This window comes from Sinohyriopsis cumingii, chromosome 3 (genome assembly GCF_028554795.1).
Source record: "Sinohyriopsis cumingii isolate HCF-2022 chromosome 3, ASM2855479v2, whole genome shotgun sequence".
Lineage (NCBI taxonomy): Eukaryota > Metazoa > Mollusca > Bivalvia > Unionida > Unionidae > Sinohyriopsis > Sinohyriopsis cumingii.
The window spans coordinates 135,248,375-135,269,815 of record NC_142963.1 but is presented as its reverse complement, the minus strand read 5'-3'; the positions used below and the strand labels follow the sequence as shown (position 1 = coordinate 135,269,815).

General features: G+C 32.8%; 1 protein-coding gene across 1 annotated transcript in view; it reads right to left on the bottom strand.

The window, feature by feature from the left end:
- Positions 1-21,441, bottom strand: part of LOC149803921 (UDP-galactose translocator-like) — a 48,138-nt gene that overhangs the window by 15,686 nt on the left and 11,011 nt on the right. Inside the window, exon 2 of the mRNA XM_089953735.1 lies at positions 4,899-5,227. Within this exon, the coding sequence (XP_089809861.1) occupies positions 4,899-5,227 (329 nt within the window). The remainder of the gene's footprint in view (positions 1-4,898; positions 5,228-21,441) is intronic.

The following is a 21,441-nucleotide window of genomic DNA, read 5'->3' as shown; positions in this document are numbered from 1 at the left end:
TAAATTTAACATTTCTTCAAATCGATCCTTCATTCGAGTACAACTGCTGCTGAAACGTTTAAATCTTTCTGAAAGCACATTTCATTTTATCTATGCATTTTTAATCCAAAAGAACAACAATCCTGTAAAATGCTATAACTATTTCTTGAAACACTATTATTAATGAAACACTATGTATATACACTAATTACAGCAGAGTATTTAAAACTCACACTTCACAAATTTTTTAACAAAGCCACTGCATCAACATCTAGTCAATCAAGTCTCGTGGTACTCACAAATGCTTCTCAGGTAAATAATCCCCAAACTGTTGAATTAAACAAGACAAACTTTCTCAAAACCACTGATAATTAGGTCCAATCTTTCACTCATTGTTGCATGAGCTGCAATTATCCATTCAGCGTGAACTGGCTTGATTAATAAGGTTGCAAGGTTTACCAATACTGTGCACTGATCGTCACCAGTAACGTCTTCTTTTTCCACAATGGCATCCATGACCTGTCTAGCATACCACTCGTGGAAGTGAGACTTCAATTCTTCTTTGTACTCTTTATTTACGGTCAAGTCTAGTGGTTAAAGTTGGCCTGTACAAGAGGCAAGCTCAAACATTAGCTGCCTCGTAAGCAAGCACCTGTGCAGTTTTCACAGCTTCTGATGGGTTAGGAAGTCCAGGAATTGAGGGGTTGTAAGTTGAATTTTACCACTAATAAGCCACAGGGGCTTGTATTGTTGCTTACAATTGACCTGTCATACATGTACTATATAATAACTACAAGAGAGGACACTTGTCTCCTTGCTTGCGCGACCTATTTCAGAACAAAACGCTGATATTTCATGCTACTGCTTGACATGGCCATGATTGCACCCGCTTAATGTGAGATTCTGCTGAATGGAATACTGTCCTCTCATTGGCTAAAAGAAAATGATGTCCTGTATTTATTTATAACTTATTTTCAGTTGGCCAAAGAGAAGGTAGTATTTCATTCAGCGCATTGTTCTTGCATATTAAGCGGACACCATCAGAGCCATGTTGAGCAGTAGTGTGGGAAAATGATATAGCATTCCTAAAAGGAATGATATTAATTCAAACTTTTGATAGGGATACACAGTTGAATATTAAATATCAGTACCAAATTTATTAAGCTATTCAATTTGTGTCTGTACACTTAGTATTCTTATCTGTGTGTCTGTACACTTAGTATTCTTATTTGTGTGTGTCTGTACACTTAAAATTCTTGTTGTGCATCTTGTACAATTGGTATTCTTATTTGTGTGTGTTTGTACACTTAGTATTTTTATCTGTATGTGTCAATTTGTACACTTAGTATTCTTATTTGTGTGTCTGTACACTTAGCCTTCTTATTTTTGTGTGTGTACATTTAGCATTTTTATTTGTGCATCTATACACTTAATAATCTTATTTGCCAGTCTGTAAACTTGGTATTCTAATTTGTGTGTCTGTACACTTAGTATTCTTTTCTCTCTGTCTGTACATTAGTGTTCTTATCTGTGTGTCTGTACACTTAGTGTTCTTATTTGTCTGTCTGTACACTGAGTGTTCATTATTTGTATGTATGTACACTTAATATTCTTATTTGTCTGTCTGTACACTGAGTGTTCATTGTATGTATGTACACTTAGTGTTCTTATTTGTGTCTGTAAACTTTGCGTTCTTACTTTTGTGTCTGCACTCTTAGTATTCTTATTTGTGTCTGTACACTTAGCAATCTTATTTGTATGTTGGTAAACTTTTGTGTTCTTATTTGTGTGTCTGTATACTTAGTATTCTTATTTGTGCGTCTGTATACTTAGTATTCTTATCTGTGTGTCTGTACACTTAGTATTCTTATTTGTCTACATTTAGTGTTCATGTGTCTGTACATTTATTGTTCTTATTTGTGTCTGTACACTTTGTTCTCATTTGTCTGTACACTAATTATTCTTATTTGTCTGTCTGTATACTTCGTATTTTTATTTGTCTGTATGTTCACCTAGTATTCTTATTTGTGTGTCTGTACACTGAGTATTCTTACTTATGTATCTGTACGATTAGTATTATTTGTCTGTACATTCAGTGTTATTTGTCTGTACACTTGGTATTCTTATATGTGTGTCTGTACAATTAGTATTCTTATTTGTGTGTCTGTCTGAACACTTAGTATTTTTTACTGTGTCTGTCTGCACACTTAGTATTTTTTACTGTGTCTGTCTGTACACTTAGTATTTTTAACTGTTTCTGTCTGCACACTTAGTATTTTTTACTGTGTCTGTCTGTACACTTAGTATTTTTAACTATGTGTCTGCACAATTAGTATTCCTCTATCCTTCAAATAACTCTTGTTAATATTTGTTTCTTTCAAATTAAGACTGTTATAGATCTTCACCAACAGATTTGACAGTGACAGTTGTTGTCTCTTTGGAGTATTTTATGGGAATAATTGATTGTGATTAGAAACCCATCCACACCCACACAAGACATATGACATACTGATGGCATTATGGCAAAGAGATGCGCATTTTCAAAACAGACAAACACAAAAACATACACACACACAAACCCAATATTTTCACTCTAAGAAAACATTCTGATAGGAATTCTACTTTCATGAACTTATTCAGAAGTAACCCCATTTGAGAATCATATTGTGCCGATGTCAATAATAAATAGGTAAACAACAATAATTATTTCTGACCAATGAAGATTAAAAGCAACTTTTATAAGGGATATACTGTTTTGAATCAATTTTCCAAATTTAGTATTGATGTATCAAAATGGCAAATTTATCAAAGTATCTATACATCAGTCAATCATTTAAAATTGTCAGTAATAGAAAAATTCAAGCAAGACATATGAGTTTATATTTGATAAATTTCTGTTTCCTTATTTTGGTCAAAGTTTTGAAAGAGAAAATCACATAAAAGATTTTAAGGAAAGTATTAATTTTAAGTCATAATTCAGAAAACATAAATTATGCTATTAAATATTACTCTACACAAGTTTTAAGGGAAAATCAATTGAACATAGTTTGGAGAATGTTAAATGGTAACAATATTACAGCTAAGCATTATAAAGCACTTAGAATTGATGTATCTGGCAAGTGGGTCATACATGAGGCAGATTTAGATGACAAGGTGTCACAGGTGTGTAACATTTGAGTTCAAGCACCTGCAGACCAGTGGTAAATAAAGTGGTCACAAGTTCACAAGCTGATTTATAACAATACATGTAAATCACTGAATATAAGTTGTATATACATTACATGTAGAATGAAATTACTAATGCCATCCTCACACAAAATACTCACTCTCACTATCTCTTACAGCTCAAGTCCATCAAATAGACTGGTGCTCTATTGTAAGAAGAAATTGAAAGATTTCATGACAAGATCATTCTTCTTTCTAACTGCTGTCTGGTTAAATGATCTCTGATATTCTTAAGTTATAAGATTTTCAAATTAGCCAATACTGCAGCCATACCCGATATAAAATTAGCACCAGTTTCATGTAGTTCAAAGACCATTAATAGACATCTGGTGAAAACCCCATGATGATATGACCAACAATTCAGAAGAGACAAGATTTTCATCGTGGCAGCCATATTTGAGGTCTGATCATGACCATTTTCATTCAGGACCAACTAGATATCATAATTAGTCTTTGGTGAAAACCCAGTATCAATGTGACTTACCGTTTAGGACAGTGTGTGTGTGTGATTTGGATTTTTAATGTAGCTTTAACAATTTTTCAGTCGTATCGATGTGACGTCTGCAGTGTGGCAGTATATAATGACATCAAGCACAAGGGCATCATGCCAAGGACATGAAGCATGATGTCCCACCCAGTCACATTATCCTGACACCAGGCCAACCAGTCCTAACACTAACCTCTTAATGCTGAGTGCCAAGCAAGGTAGCAAGTAGCATTTTTTATAAGTTTTTGGTATGACTCAGACAGGGTTTGAATCAGTGACCTTCCACATACGAGGCAACGGTCTAACCAGTTAGGCCAGAAGAGCAATCCTATTTAGGATAAGTAACAATATAAAGATTTTCAAGATGGCTGCCATTATGGTGATATTTGATACAAGATTGGCAGAACTTTTATTTAAGACCTGCCTGACATTGTAATAAGTCTTCTGGCGAAAACACCAAGCCTTTTAGTAAAACCTCTATAGCGATACAACTGTACGACCATCCATTCAAGAGGAGTAGTGATAAGATTTTCAAGATGGTAGCTGAAGTTACATGCATTATATTGGACAGCTGAGCATTAGGACTCTCTGGTGAAAACCCCATGTTGTGCTAACTTGGCTGTATAGCTGACAGTCAGCTACCTTAAAATGGCTGTATACCTGACAGCTGACGACCTCAAAATGGCTGTAAACCTGACAGTCAGCTACCTTAGAATGTCGGTATACCTGACAGTCAGCTACCTCAGAATGGCTGTATACCTAACAGTTGGCAACCTCAAAATGGCTATATACCTGACACTTGAGTACCTCAGAATGGCTATGAATATACCAAACATTTGGGTACCTCAGAATGACTATATGTGACAATAGGGTACCTCAGAATGGCTATATACCTGACAATCCGGTACCTAAGAATTGCTATATAACTGACACTTGGGTACCTCAGAATGGCTATATACCTGACAATCCGGTACCTAAGAATTGCTATATACCAAACAGTTGGGTACCTAAGAATGGCTATATACCAGACACTTGGGTACCTCAGAATGGATATATATATATATATATATATATATATATATATATATATATATATATATATATATATATATATATATATATTAATTCACATTATGTTACCTGCTCTACAAAGAATGGACATCATAAAAATATGTGATGAACTGATTAATAGGCAATATATATTTACCTGGTAAGTAGCAGCATCCAGATTGGAGACTGCCAAATACAGCAAATTATTCTGCAGAGTATAGATAAGAGCTGGTACAGAAACCTTGATACAGTCTATTGGCTGGAACAATATATTATCACCCAAATGCTTCAAGAATTTTACGATAGAACCCTCTTGAAAGAGAATGATGAACAAACTGGCAATGGTTTTAAGGAATTCTGCCAAAATGACAGCTGTTGATGCCACAAACATGTCACCGCCTCGAATGCGCACATAGCGCATGGTAAGAATAAGCAAAGCATTCTGTAGCGTTAAACACAAGAGGCTGGTGTACCTCAGGGTCTTATCTGCAAAAGATGAAAGAACTGCAGTTGTAAACTTTCATTCCTGTAGTAATGTCATCAAGGTAAGAGATCTGTTGAGGTATCGGGTTAAATAACACGACCTCAAGCAACTCTGCATCTGTGTTGCATAATATTTTGGTGTGGATATAACTTGTTGACAATAATATATATATATATATATATATATATATATATATATATATATATATATATATATATATATATATATATATATATATATATATATTATTTGGTATTAAAGGTGTACCAGTTTACAACAGCATTGTTTCTGTTGGTATGTACCATAGTACTTTTCCATTGTGCTGGTACATAAGTAGGTTTTGTCAGTGAGGCACATATAAAAATTTCTGAGTAATGTTATTACGAATTTAATGATATATTCTGAATATTTTCACTTTTCATTACAAAATATTTTTTAAAAAATTATTACTTTTACAGAACAGTTATATTTGTCATAAATTAATATAGAATATTACATATTTAATTATATTTATATATGATGGTTAAATCACATGTTTGACACGTGGCTGCCAAATGGAATGTTATGCAAGATATTTGGGCCAAATCAAACTTGTGGAAATTTTTTGGATCTGGACAGTTGTTGTTTTTGGGTTTAACGCCATTTTTTCAGCACACGATAGGCTATACATGGCAGCCAGTATTAATGGTGAAGGAAGAACCCGGGGAAAACCCCGGAAAGAACCACCGACCCATGAAAAACTACTGGCAAGCTTTCTCACATACCCACATTGGTTGAATCCAAGACTCAAACCCATGCAGACAGAGGTGAGATGACAGTGATCCGTAACGGAGAGCACTTTAGACCACTCAACCACTCGGGGCCCCTGGATCTGGACAGAGTGTTGACATTCCACTCAAATTTTGCCTGCCTGTTATTATATTAAGATAATGGCTTGTAAACTTAGTATTCTGTGTCAACACTTCCTACTTTTACCAACACACTCTCTAAAGTCAGTACAATGTCTTTCAGAGGGTGTCAGCTGTAGTGTAAGTTTTATCACCCAAATTTAATTAAAGTTTTTTGAGTCCAGTTTTTACAACAATTAGCATGCACATACCAAACTCATCTACTATAAGGTACAGGCGATTTAATTTTGGGGTGAGGGTGGGCTGTGATTTTCTTTTGAGCTGAGATATTTGTTTTGTTTTTTCAGAAAATATAATGCAAACAAAATTGTGTTATTTTGTTATAAATCAGAGCAAGATATATTTTTTCAGCCATTGGCAGTTGGGAATTTTCACTCAAAAAAGGGTCAGGCCCTGCCCAAGAACATTACATTTTGTTTCCCATACATAAATATTGTATACCATGGTATGTATCGCAGTATGTTCAGAAATACTGTGGTACAAAAATGTTCACGGTACCCAGCTCTAATATATATATATATATATATATATATATATATATATATATATATATATATATATTAGATCCACAAATATAAAGGAAGTGATCTCGTACACTGTATCTGATTGACTAGTTTGTTGCTGCTCTGGTGACTGTATTTCTGACCCAACTTGTAATATGGGCTTGTATCCCTATGATCTCAGAAACATCTGACAGTGAGTTCTATGCATATTAATGAGGTGATCTTGCATCTGATTGGCTCAGCTTCTTATTATTCTTAAGTCCATAATTTTGGTCCAGTCTTTATCAAACATGGAATATGGGCTTGTATCAGCAAGATCTTGAATGAGTTAAAAGTGAGTAAGAGTCACACATTAAAGGGTTGGGCCTCTTGGCTTTTGCTATTAACATTGACTCAATGGCAATCATTTATATTTTTTTTAAATGTTTATCAAAAATACAGTAAATAGCATGTTTAACAATCCTCTATGTAGAAACTAGTAGGGCATAGTTGACTCTGGCGACTGTTGACCAATGTGACTTAGTTACCTGGACCAATGGTCAAGGCATGCAGTGTTAAACTAAAGTTACCATGCATAAATCATTATTTTCTTATTAAACTTAACATGACCATGACCTGTGACCTTTAGATCCACAAACCTACAGACTTCTATAATACCCTATGGACAAGACATCCAAAATGTTTGGTCAAAGAACTTCCTCTGAAAAAAAAGATAATCTGCAAAACACAATTTTTCTTTCTGTCAAAATGACCTTGACCTCTGGACCTGAAAATCTATAGGCCTCTTTCATGTCTTAAGAGCAAACCCTTCACAAACATTTTGCCAAAGTACACAGTCTAGAGCAAACATTATTCTGCAAAAAAAAATATTTTTCTTTTTTTAATCAGTGTGACCTGAACCTTTGAACTTTTGACACCAAAATAATTAGACTTATTCCTTGCCAATCATGTAAGTCATTGACAAACTTGGAAGAAAGTACTGGATAACTACTTTGTCACAAGGACCATGACCATGGATCCAAAATCAATATGCTTCTTCATTTTCCCCAAGCACAAGCCATTTATAAAGTCTGGACTAGGTCTGCGATGTGGAATTAATGCTATTGTGCTGAAACCATTTGTCTCATTTCAGTCGCAATAATGACCTTTCGATACCAAAATCAATAAGCTTCTTCCTCAACCCAAGTGCCAGTCATCCACAAAGTTTGATATCTGTAAATGATGGAGAACTGAAGTTACTGTACAGAATCCATTCTTGCAGTTTTTGACAATGACTATGTAATTTTCGACCCTAAAATTGACAGGACTGTTCCTAAGTTCAAACAATCCACAAAGTTTGGTAACTGTAGAAGGTGATCAGTTCAAGTTACTCTGCAAATATGAAATTGGTAACAGACACACAGATGGTCAGCTGTCAACCAGACTGAAAACAACATAACCTTATGATAGGCATATATATATCAACTGGAGATCACAACTGATTACAATACTACTACTACTATTTTAAGAGGGTGATACAACTTTACTCATACATCTACAAACAAATATATGAAATATAGCTGGGAAACAAAAATTATACAAGAAAATATATTAAGGATCAATAGACAGAAATGCAAAAAAATACAGATTCAGCAAACAAAGCATTATGCGCAAAACATGCATGACTGGAAAAAATTTTGTTACAGACACACACGCAAGTAAACATCTGGTAACAACAACAAAAAGTCAGCGAGGCATGAAATATCAGTCACAGTGACTTAGTACTTATCAAGATACATCCCCTCACAGATCTGCATGACTCCAGGTTGGATACTATAGTTTGCATGCATCACACAAAAAACAAATGTGATTGTGAGCTAAAACACATAAACTTTACCAAAGTCAGAAAAAGATTAAATATATCGGTCAACCAAAGCCAGAAAAAGATTAAATGTACAGGTCACAATGTGCTTATTATGCTGTAAGGATGCAGCTTTAACAGAAATGTATCATTTTAGTGTGAACAGTTCATGAAAAGTAAACATGTTAGTGATGCATAGATGCATTAGTGATGCATAGAATATGGGCCATAACAACCTATTTCTGCAATGTGAAATAGTGCTTATCAGGGTGCATTCTCTTACCAAGTTTTATAACTCTACATAGGATTGTATGCAGGATAATGCATAGCATGCAAAAAAAACATATTTGGTCCATGTACAAGATGCAAAATCTTAATGAAACCCAGTACAATTTTGAATGTAGGTCACACTTTCTTTTTGTATGCGTGTGGTACTAAGAGATAAGTATAAAATCATTAGTTTAATGATTTAAGCATTAATAGCTTCAGTGTAAAACTGAATTCAAAAAGCATGAAATGTGGGTTACACTTAACTATTTTTGAGATGATTGTGTAAGACTTATTGATCCAAATGTATCCTTCACCAAGGTCCTTAATTTCAGTGTAGAGGATGAGTAAAAGCTACGGTGTCCTGAGCTAAATACAAAAACTGAATCTAAGCCTGTAAAATGTGAAATGTAGGTCACAGATACCTTCATTTGTCGTAATAGTATGGTATTAATGATTCTAGTATGAACTGTGCTTAAGAAATAGTTATGTGTGAAAAATGTGTCACAGTGACCTTCCTTTGTGATGGGGTTTAGTACCTAATTGTTACGATGCATCCCCTGATTTAAGGTATAACAACATGTATGCAAGATGCAACCCCATCCCTCCCAGCTAAACGAAAATTATTAACTAAATGTTAACTTCAGAGAGATGAGCTAAAAATGGGACAAATGTGTGGTTGTCTTGAGAGACACACTGATAGACAAAGACAGTATTTTACAGACATAGGCATTTGGATAAAGACAACATTAGGCTCTATGTCCCCTTCATTAAACATAGCAGAGCCCTTAAATTCCCAATAGCCTAACATACATGTACATGCATACAGTATGTTAACTGACCCAACTGATGGTGAGGGAATTTTGTAGCCCCACTGAGATAATTTTGTTTCAGGCAAGAAATACATTCTTTCATACTTCAATAGTTACATGTCTATTCAACAGATGTACCTCTATAGTTTAGTAAGTAGTCTATTGAACAGTGCTATCTTTTCAACATCATATAACCTCTGGCTGTGTAAATGACATTTTAAACTCTTGTCAAGCTTGACTGGTATGATATATAATTAAATATAATAAAGATACATAGACGTACATAAACCTATATACAAAGGTGTTCATAAACATATACATATAATGTGGGTACATGAGAAAGCTTGCCAACAGCTTCTCTTGGGTTGGTGTTTTTTTCTGGGGTTTTCCCTGGTTCTTCCTCCACTATTTATAATGGATGCCATGTATAGCATATCTTGTGCTGAAAATTGGTGTTTAACCCTATAACAGCAACAACATATACATATGCATAGATGTACATAATATTTCATGATAGATCCAGTTCAGTGCTATTTGGAAGTGGGCAAGGACAACAAGAATGGATGATATCCTTCCTTGCAAATATCGGTTACACTAATTGCAAAATATTTTGGTATTTTCTGTCCCAAATACAGTATTTTGGTGACAGTTTTGGTACTGAGATTTGAATCACTTGTACGAAATACCTTAATATCAGAATGGTTTATGCCAAATTTATTTTAAATTAGTCAAGAAGCAGCATTTGAAAAAAAAGGAAATGCTGCACAAAAAAGTGAACAAGCATACCGGTATCTCATAACATGCAACTCATGCAGGTCTCATTACCATATTGATGAGTTAACAAGCATGAGGAGGATTCTGGGAATTAGATATTCTGATAGGTTCAAACATGCAAAATAAAGCAACTAAACAGTAAAACTACCTTCTTGGAAATATGTTAGCCAGCTCTAAAAGCAAAACATACAAGCATGTAGTAGTGATAACTACTATATGTTAGCCAGCTTTAAAAGCAAAACATACAAGCATGTAGTAGTGACAACCACTACATGTTAGCCAGCTTTAAAAGCAAAACATACAAGCATGTAGTAGTGACAACCACTGTATGTTAGCCAGCTTTAAAAGCAAAACATACAAGCATGTAGTAGTGACAACCGCTACATGTTAGCCAGTTTTAAAAGCAAAACATACAAGCATGTAGTAGTGACAACCGCTATATGTTAGCCAGCTTTAAAAGCAAAACATACAAGCATGTAGTAGTGACAACCGCTATATGTTAGCCAGCTTTAAAAGCAAAACATACAAGCATGTAGTAGTGACAACCGCTATATGTTAGCCAGTTTTAAAAGCAAAACATACAAGCATGTAGTAGTGACAATCACTGCCTTAAAGATCAGTAAAAAGAAAACACAAAACTGCTGGGTGTACTGCAAACAGAACTGCTTTCTCAGTAGTAAACACTTGATTTTTTCAAGTCTAACATTTTTCATATATAAAAAAATATTAAAAGATACTTACCAATTACCCCATAATCTTATCTAAATGTGTGAATAATTAATGCGTGACGAAAACTATGAAGTGAAAACCAGTTTATATAAGCTATATCTTGCAACATAAACAACCTGGATCACAACATGGTGTGGACTTCATAAAAAAAAGCCTTCATATAGATAATTTAAGGAACTGATCAAAATTATATTACTTGTACATTATAAACCACAATTATTTCAACCTGGTACACTGGTGCTACATTGTTAGAAAATACCACCAATAACACTGAAAGAGTGAGCATGGGCACCAGACAAGAACGTTTTGGAGGAAAAAAGGCGCTACTGTCTGTATGAAGGTTTTTTTTATTACATTTCTAAATTATGGTCATTTCTAGTGCAAGACAAGAAAATACACTCTCTGTTTAGCCACTCCTGTGTGAACCTTCACAACACACATCAACCTGTTAGAAGAAAGAAACTACAGTTAGTTAACTAAAAAGCAATAGTACATGAAATAGTTCAGATATTCATGAGGTGAATAGACCAGTCTATTTTAGTATAGAATATGCCATTTTCAATAGTGATAAAATGAAGACCAGTCTATTTTAGTACAAAATATGTCTGTTAAGAAAGATATATATATATATATATATATATATATATATATATATATATATATATATATATATATATATATATATATAACACATTTATTTTTGAGAAAACTAATGAGTCATTGGTGTCTATTTTGTACTTAAAAATAAGAAATCTGGGCATACAATTTTAACAATGTGAAAGAAAGGCATACACCCGGAAGGCAAGTGGTCTATATGCCTCATGCTGAAAGTTGAGAAATATTTTTTGGTCAAAAATAGATACATGCTTATTGTAAGAAATCACAATGATAGTTAATTATAAACATATATAATCACCAGAGAAATCCTTAGTTGAGAATCAAACAAAAACAGTCAAAGTGATGACCATTGGGAATAAAGATACAGTACAACCCTTTTAAAGTATCCCAAAACTTTCACAACCATCATGCCATACACTGTGCCATGTTTGTCTTACTAACAGCACAAGCAGCTGCCATATAAATTTTGGAAAAGTGGAGGATGGGGTCAACAATGGATAGAGCTTTTTGAATTTGGAATGTGCTACAAACTTCATGAAAGTGACTGATTGACCTACCATGATGCAAGAAACATTTACAAGGGACAATATTTATTATTATACTTACATATTGATAGTTATTCAAGTCTATACAATTTGGAAGATTATTAAACAAGAATGGAAGGAATATAAAGAAAATGGTATCAATAAAAAAAATGATAATTTCAAATCTTTTTTTTTTGTTGTGTCTAGGCTTTGCTCTTGTTATTCAAGTCTATACAATTTGGAAGATCATTAAACAAGAATGGAGAGAACATAAAGAAATGTCATTATTCACAAGCAAGATAATTTCAATTCATTATTTTTTATAGGTATTCAGTGTTTTCTCTAGTCTTTGCCCTTGTGCCATTTAGCACAGTAATATATGAATGTTTGTATGCAGTCATTGACAGCAAGCCCATCATTCAAAGGCTAGACAAATAAAATCTAACCATCTATATCATTTTCAAGCTTGCAAAATGTGTGCTGACTCTTGGGCAAGTTCTCAGAGTCATGCAAAGGATTATAATCCCTTCATCAGGAAACAAGATTTTCAGTGATCAAGAGTACATCTTGCTTGCATTAAAGAAAACATTTTTGTTTCTTGAAAGAGAAAATTTTATGATTATGTAGAAAGAAAGAGAAATATTAGTATGAAATTAATATATTTTTGAAAGAAGCAAGTAATATTTAGAGTGAAATATGAAATATTAAGCAAGACTCCCTGAAACTGTCCCACAAAATTTAACCCAAGGGCCCATTTTCTTGTAAAGCCATAGAAAATATGGCTTATCTGTGGTACAACATTAAATCCCCACTGACGTATTATGTAAGCATAATAAAAACAACAATGGATTATGGATATAACAAAATTAAATTTAGAAAGACTAGAAATTCATTTAAAATCACCAAGTTGTACTGCACAAGTAATATCAATGGCATGATTTGGTAGTTTTAGGGTACTGTTAAGGGTTTTGGTGAATGATATTATGCCTTGTTGATGGAGGAAGGACCAGATGTTTGTGCGAATTTAATCTCAAACCATATCACTCTATTACAGACCTGATTTTCAAAGCTTTTATTATAACAATCGCTCATTAAAGCTGCCAAGCTGTAATATATCCCAGATCAAAAGCTAGTATGGTGTATGTACTCAATGATATATATATATATATATATATATATATATATATATATATATATATATAAGAATTTAACAAACTGCAGAGATTAAACTCTTGCAATAGAGACTATATGATAAAATCTAGTCTGCAAAAGATTTTTGAGTCTGTTAAAGTTGGAATCCAACCACCTGACTAGATCACATCATTATCTACTCTATAATACCTACAACACTTCAAGAAGTTTATGGATGTTCTATACTTCCACCATTAAGTACTTCTAGACTGATATGGAGTTGTATAAAGGTGAACACTTTCCTGCAGGAGAAAGTTAATGTCTACTGACCTTGTGCCCAAATAACAGGCAGCTGAATTTTCCTGTAATAACTGTAAAGAAAACCGAGCAAAAAAATAAGGGGGGGGGGGTCATTAAATCAGTAGAAAAATCTGCACTTCTTTAGACACTAACTCCACAAAAAAAATATCTGTATGAATTGAACTGCTTTTCTTTAATTTTCTACCATCACTAACTTGAATTCATAATGGAAAATAAAGTTTCAGTGTCTCTAAATTAAAAATTTTAACAACAGAGACTAATGGGGGAGTCAACCCAGTTGCTTTGTAGGGTGCAACCTGTGATGATTTTCCAAATGTAAGGGTCTTGTACATTTCACGACTGAGGTTTACCTTCATTTTATTTATTATTGTTATTTATACCTTATTGGGGCACTTTTGCAAACCTTCACCTTTAGATGTATCTTTTGTCTCATTGTAAGTAATTATTTATGCTTGGAGGGTTGGTCTTCCTGAGAATTTTTACATTATGTTTTTCTAGTTTTGCTGGGCACTATATAACCAGGATTGTGCTGATGTACCAATTACACTTTTATGAACAGTCTTACCTGATCTCATTTGCTCTTTAAGTTACACACCTTAAAAACCTGACTATTCATAATAAAAGAGGAATGTCTACAAAAATTAAAAACAGCTATAAAAAATCCAATTTAGATTTTTTAAAAATTGATTATTTTGTTAGAATCTGCTGCATAACACATATCTACATACTGTACCTTATGCTCTTCGACAAAGATATATAACCAGTTTAAATAATATGGAGTCCCTATTTGCTTCTAGTAAAATTGATGTTTATACTAACTATAGAAATAACTTTGTGATGGAACCATACCTGTGTACCATACCTGTGTACATTAAAAATTTAATTTTGATTAACTCTTACATATTTTAAAACAGTATAATTATAATCTTGCTCTATAATTAGGTCATTATTGTAATGTATCGGTTCTTCTGGGGTTTATTAGAATCAGGTAATTGATGACCAATTACCATATACAGACATTAGTACTTCAATTGCTGCCTACAATTCCAGAAATATGAAAACGTTGATAGTAAAAGTTTTATCATTTATCGCTGTATTCATTTGTGATTAGTATCTTCTTCATTTGATAATGATTGGTAAATGCATAAAAGACACTTGCTTTTCCGATTTGGCATCATAATGCACCTGGATGACACATGATTGACTCTACACTAAAAGAAAACTATAAATGTTCAGTAACTTTCCTTTCATGCCCATCTTATAGCTGTCAAGAATGATGATCAAAGCGAAGATGGCACATGCTTGACTCTCAGCTAAATCAAAAAGTGATTTCTAACAAATTTTCAACAAGTGCTATCAATTAGGCAGCATGGAGGGGAAAAACAGACATGAAAAAGATAGGCTAGTGGATGCTTACTACACAAATGCTTTTTGTGTAATTCTTCACTGTTACATTTTCACAATTTTGCTTTCATTTAGCACTATACAATCATTACTGTGCTGAGGTAACATCAAATGCTTTGCTACTACATTGACCTAAATACGACAGAAAAAAACCATGATGAAAATAAAATACAACATGAATGCAACAAAAGCTGTGACACGTATTAACATATAATAAACATTTACTGAAAACAGATCTACTTCTTTCAATTTTTTAAATAACAAAATCAATAATTTATTTATAATATTTACAGTATTATCATTAAGACCTTAGTATCTACTGCCAAACGCTTTGCCAACATCACAATACATCCTCTTCTTAATCCGATTACTTCTATTATTGAGTTTGTGCATAAATATAAAACCTAAATTTTCCATCGTATTTTATCATCTGGCAACTTGGTTTTTCCCATGTTTCTTTTTTTAACACATACACACACAAAATCCCCAAGAAGTGAATTATCAACATGAATTCTGAAGTACAAAAAGAAATATTTTAAAACAAATTTTACATTTCTACATCCGAGAAAGACAGCCTAAGCCGAACTGATACATAAACACAATTTCAGCTTATATAGGGCATAACGTCCAATACCACTGAATAGATACAAATATTTCCCTCTTGACCACCTGAGTTTTTTTTTTATTATGTTTACTCACCCCCTCCATCCCACTACTCTTACTTTTTATTTCTAGTTCTGTAAACCATAGAACCAGCATATTATGCCAACATAATACCAATTCCTCCTTTCTGGTCCTTTGCATCATGACTATTGAAATATTATTACCAATGTAATTTTTCTGTTGTTTTAAATTAAGCAAATTTGTATCCATCACTCCTTTCTGTCAAAATGTACCTTTTTTTTAAATGAGCTAAATATGTTTATTCCAGAATGAAATAAATAGATTGTATACTTGAACTATTCTAACAACGTCTGCTTTTGTTTGTATATTGCGAAGACATAACAATATCTTGTAAACAATTCTAACAACTGCTGTTTTTGTTTGTAGACTGTGAAGACCTAACAATATCTTGTAAACAAGTCTAAACACTGCTGTTTTTGTTTGTACACTGTGAAGACCTAACAATGTCTTGTAAACAATTCTAACTACTGCTGTTTTTGTTTGTAGACTGTGAAGACCTAACAATATCTTGTAAACAATTCTAAACACTGCTGTTTTTGTTTGTAGATTATGAAGACCTAACAATGTCTTGTAAACAATTCTAACTGCTGTTTTTGTTTGTAGACTGTGAAGACCTAACAATGTCTTGTAAACAATTCTAACAACTGCTGTTTTTGTTTGTAGACTGTGAAGACCTAACAATGTCTTGTAAACAATTCTAACTACTGCTGTTTTTGTTTGTAGACTGTGAAGACCTAACAATATCTTGTAAACAATTCTAAACACTGCTGTTTTTGTTTGTAGACTGTGAAGACCTAACAATGTCTTGTAAACAATTCTAACAACTGCTGTTTTTGTTTGTAGACTGTGAAGACCTAACAATATCTTGTAAACAAGTCTAAACACTGCTGTTTTTGTTTGTACACTGTGAAGACCTAACAATGTCTTGTAAACAATTCTAACTACTGCTGTTTTTGTTTGTAGACTGTGAAGACCTAACAATATCTTGTAAACAATTCTAAACACTGCTGTTTTTGTTTGTAGATTATGAAGACCTAACAATGTCTTGTAAACAATTCTAACTGCTGTTTTTGTTTGTAGACTGTGAAGACCTAACAATGTCTTGTAAACAATTCTAACAACTGCTGTTTTTGTTTGTAGACTGTGAAGACCTAACAATATCTTGTAAACAATTCTAAACACTGCTGTTTTTGTTTGTAGACTGTGAAGACCTAACAATGTCTTGTAAACAATTCTAACTACTGCTGTTTTTGTTTGTAGACTGTGAAGACCTAACAATATCTTGTAAACAATTCTAAACACTGCTGTTTTTGTTTGTAGACTGTGAAGACCTAACAATGTCTTGTAAACAATTCTAACTACTGCTGTTTTTGTTTGTAGACTGTGAAGACCTAACAATATCTTGTAAACAATTCTAAACACTGCTGTTTTTGTTTGTAGACTGTGAAGACCTAACAATGTCTTGTAAACAATTCTAAACACTGCTGTTTTTGTTTGTAGACTGTGAAGACCTAACAATGTCTTGTAAGCAATTCTAACTGCTGTTTTTGTTTGTACATTGTGAAGACCTAACAATGTCTTGTAAGCAATTCTAACTGCTGTTTTTGTTTGTACATTGTGAAGACCTAACAATGTCTTGTAAACAATTCTAACAACTGCTGTTTTTGTTTGTACATTGTGAAGACCTAACAATATCTTGTAAACAATTCTAACAACTGCTGTTTTTGTTTGTACATTGTGAAGACCTAACAATGTCTTGTAAACAATTCTAACAACTGCTGTTTTTGTTTGTAGATTGTGACACCTAACAATGTCTTGTAAGCAATTCTAACTGCTGTTTTTGTTTGTACATTGTGAAGACCTAACAATGTCTTGTAAACAATTCTAACAACTGCTGTTTTTGTTTGTAGATTTTGAATACCTAACAATATCTTGTAAACAATTTAAACACTGCTGTTTTGTTTGTACATTGTGAAGACCTAACAATATCTTGTAAACAATTCTAACTACTGTTTTTGTTTGTACATTGTGAAGTCCTAACAATATCTTGTATACAATTCTAACAACTGCTGTTTTGTTTGTACATTGCAAAGACCTAACAATATCTTGTAAACAATTCTAACAACTGCTGTTTTGTTTGTACATTGTGAAGACCTAACAATATCTTGTAAACAATTCTAACAACTGCTGTTTTGTTTGTACATTGTGAAGACCTAACAATATCTTGTAAACAATTCTAACTACTGTTTTTGTTTGTACATTGTGAAGTCCTAACAATATCTTGTATACAATTCTAACAACTGCTGTTTTGTTTGTACATTGCAAAGACCTAACAATATCTTGTAAACAATTCTAACTGCTGTTTTTGTTTGTACATTGTGAAGACCTAACAATATCTTGTAAACAATTCTAAATACTTTTTTTGTTTGTACATTGTGAAGTCCTAACAATATCTTGCATACAATTCTAACTGCTGTTTTTGTTTGTACATTGCGAAGACCTAACAATATCTTGTAAAGAATTCTAACAACTGCTGTTTTTGTTTGTAGATTGTGAAGACCTAACAATATCTTGTAAACAATTCTAACTGCTGTTTTTGTTTGTACATTGTGAAGTCCTAACAATATCTTGTAAACAATTCTAACAACTGCTGTTTTTGTTTGTAGATTGTGAAGACCTAACAATATCTTGTAAACAATTCTAACTGCTGTTTTTGTTTGTACATTGTGAAGTCCTAACAATATCTTGTAAACAATTCTAACAACTGCTGTTTTTGTTTGTAGATTGTGAAGACCTAACAATATCTTGTAAACAATTCTAACTACTGTTTTTGTTTGTACATTGTGAAGACCTAACAATATCTTGTAAACAATTCTAACTACTGTTTTTGTTTGTACATTGTGAAGTCCTAACAATATCTTGTATACAATTCTAACAACTGCTGTTTTGTTTGTACATTGCGAAGACCTAACAATATCTTGTAAACAATTCTAACTGCTGTTTTTGTTTGTACATTGTGAAGACCTAACAATATCTTGTAAACAATTCTAACTACTGTTTTTGTTTGTACATTGTGAAGTCCTAACAATATCTTGTATACAATTCTAACAACTGCTGTTTTGTTTGTACATTGCGAAGACCTAACAATATCTTGTAAACAATTCTAACTGCTGTTTTTGTTTGTACATTGCGGAGACCTAACAATATCTTGTAAACAATTCTAACAAATGCTGTTTTTGTTTGTACATTGCGAAGACCTAACAATGTCTTGTAAACAATTCTAACAACTGCTGTTTTTGTTTGTACATTGTGAAGACCTAACAATGTCTTGTATACAATTCTAACTGCTGTTTTTGTTTGTAGACTGTGAAGACCTAACAATGTCTTGTAAACAATTCTAACTACTGCTGTTTTTGTTTGTACATTGTGAAGACCTAACAATGTCTTGTAAAGAATTCTAACAACTGCTGTTTTTGTTTGTAGATTGTGAAGACCTAACAATATCTTGTAAACAATTCTAACAACTGCTGTTTTTGTTTGTAGATTGTGAAGACCTAACAATGTCTTGTAAAGAATTCTAACAACTGCTGTTTTTGTTTGTAGATTGTGAAGACCTAACAATATCTTGTAAGCAATTCTAACAACTGCTGTTTTTGTTTGTAGATTGTGAAGACCTAACAATGTCTTGTAAGCAATTCTAACAACTGCTGTTTTTGTTTGTACATTGTGAAGACCTAACAATATCTTGTAAACAATTCTAAACACTGCTGTTTTTGTTTGTAGACTGTGAAGACCTAACAATATCTTGTAAACAATTCTAACAACTGCTGTTTTTGTTTGTAGATTGTGAAGACCTAACAATATCTTGTAAACAATTCTAACAACTGCTGTTTTTGTTTGTAGATTGTGAAGACCTAACAATATCTTGTAAACAATTCTAACTGCTGTTTTTGTTTGTAGATTATGAAGACCTAACAATGTCTTGTAAACAATTCTAACTGCTGTTTTTGTTTGTAGATTGTGAAGACCTAACAATGTCTTGTAAAGAATTCTAACAACTGCTGTTTTTGTTTGTAGATTGTGAAGACCTAACAATGTCTTGTAAACAATTCTAACTGTTGTTTTTGTTTGTAGATTGTGAAGACCTAACAATATCTTGTAAACAATTCTAACTGCTGTTTTTGTTTGTACATTGTGAAGACCTAACAATGTCTTGTAAAGAATTCTAACAAATGCTGTTTTTGTTTGTAGACTGTGAAGACCTAACAATGTCTTGTAAACAATTCTAACTGTTGTTTTTGTTTGTAGATTGTGAAGACCTAAGAATATCTTGTAAACAATTCTAACTGCTGTTTTTGTTTGTACACTGTGAAGACCTAACAATGTCTTGTAAAGAATTCTAACTGCTGTTTTTGTTTGTAGATTGTGAAGACCTAACAATATCTTGTAAACAATTCTAACAACTGCTGTTTTTGTTTGTAGATTGTGAAGACCTAACAATGTCTTGTAAGCAATTCTAACAACTGCTGTTTTTGTTTGTACATTGTGAAGACCTAACAATATCTTGTAAACAATTCTAAACACTGCTGTTTTTGTTTGTAGACTGTGAAGACCTAACAATATCTTGTAAACAATTCTAACAACTGCTGTTTTTGTTTGTAGATTATGAAGACCTAACAATGTCTTGTAAACAAGTCTAGCGATTGCTGTTTTTGTTTGTACATTGTGAAGACCTAACAATGTCTTGTAAACAATTCTAACAACTGCTGTTTTTGTTTGTACATTGTGAAGACCTAACAATGTCTTGTAAACAATTCTAACAACTGCTGTTTTTGTTTGTACACTGTGAAGACCTAACAATGTCTTGTAAACAATTCTAAGAAACTGCTGTTTTTGTTTGTACATTGTGAAGACCTAACAATATCTTGTAAACAGATTTTTTGTATAAGCAAAATATATTGATATTGTCCACATTATGATTTTAAAGATTTGAAAGTTTAACACAAAATAAACTACATACATGTATATTCTCCATGTATCTGCATATTAACTATTCCTATTAAATACTAAAAAATGTAACATGCTAAAACTACAAGCAAGTTTAAGTTTTAATCAACTTGGTTTTTTTTTCTTTCTTTTTTCTTTTATCCAAAGTTCACCATTCTGGATGGAACCAAGGTTTGACAATACATGCACATTTAAAAGTTAAACTTACAGTATGTGTTTTTTTTTCAGTCACCAGTGAAACAGCACAATTTATTTTGATAAAAACATTATTTCTTGCCCAAATGTAAAACAATTTTGCATTAATTTTCTTTTATCATAAAACATTAGACAGAGCTGGGGAAAAAAACACTAGTGACAGAAGCCATCACAGATACCTCTACAGTTTATAACCTATCAAAATCTGCCTTATGGATATTGCCCCATGGAGTTTGTGCCATGTATATATGCTCCTGAACAAACATCATACCAAACATGATCGCCATCTGTTTCTCAAAACATTATTTCTTGCCCAAATGTAAAACAATTTTGCATTAATTTTCTTTTATCATAAAACATTAGACAGAGCTGGGGAAAAAAACAAAATACTCTACAGTTTATAACCTATCAAAATCTGCCTTACGGATATTGCCCCATGGAGTTTGTGCCATGTATATATGCTCCTGAACAAACATCATACCAAACATGATCACCATCT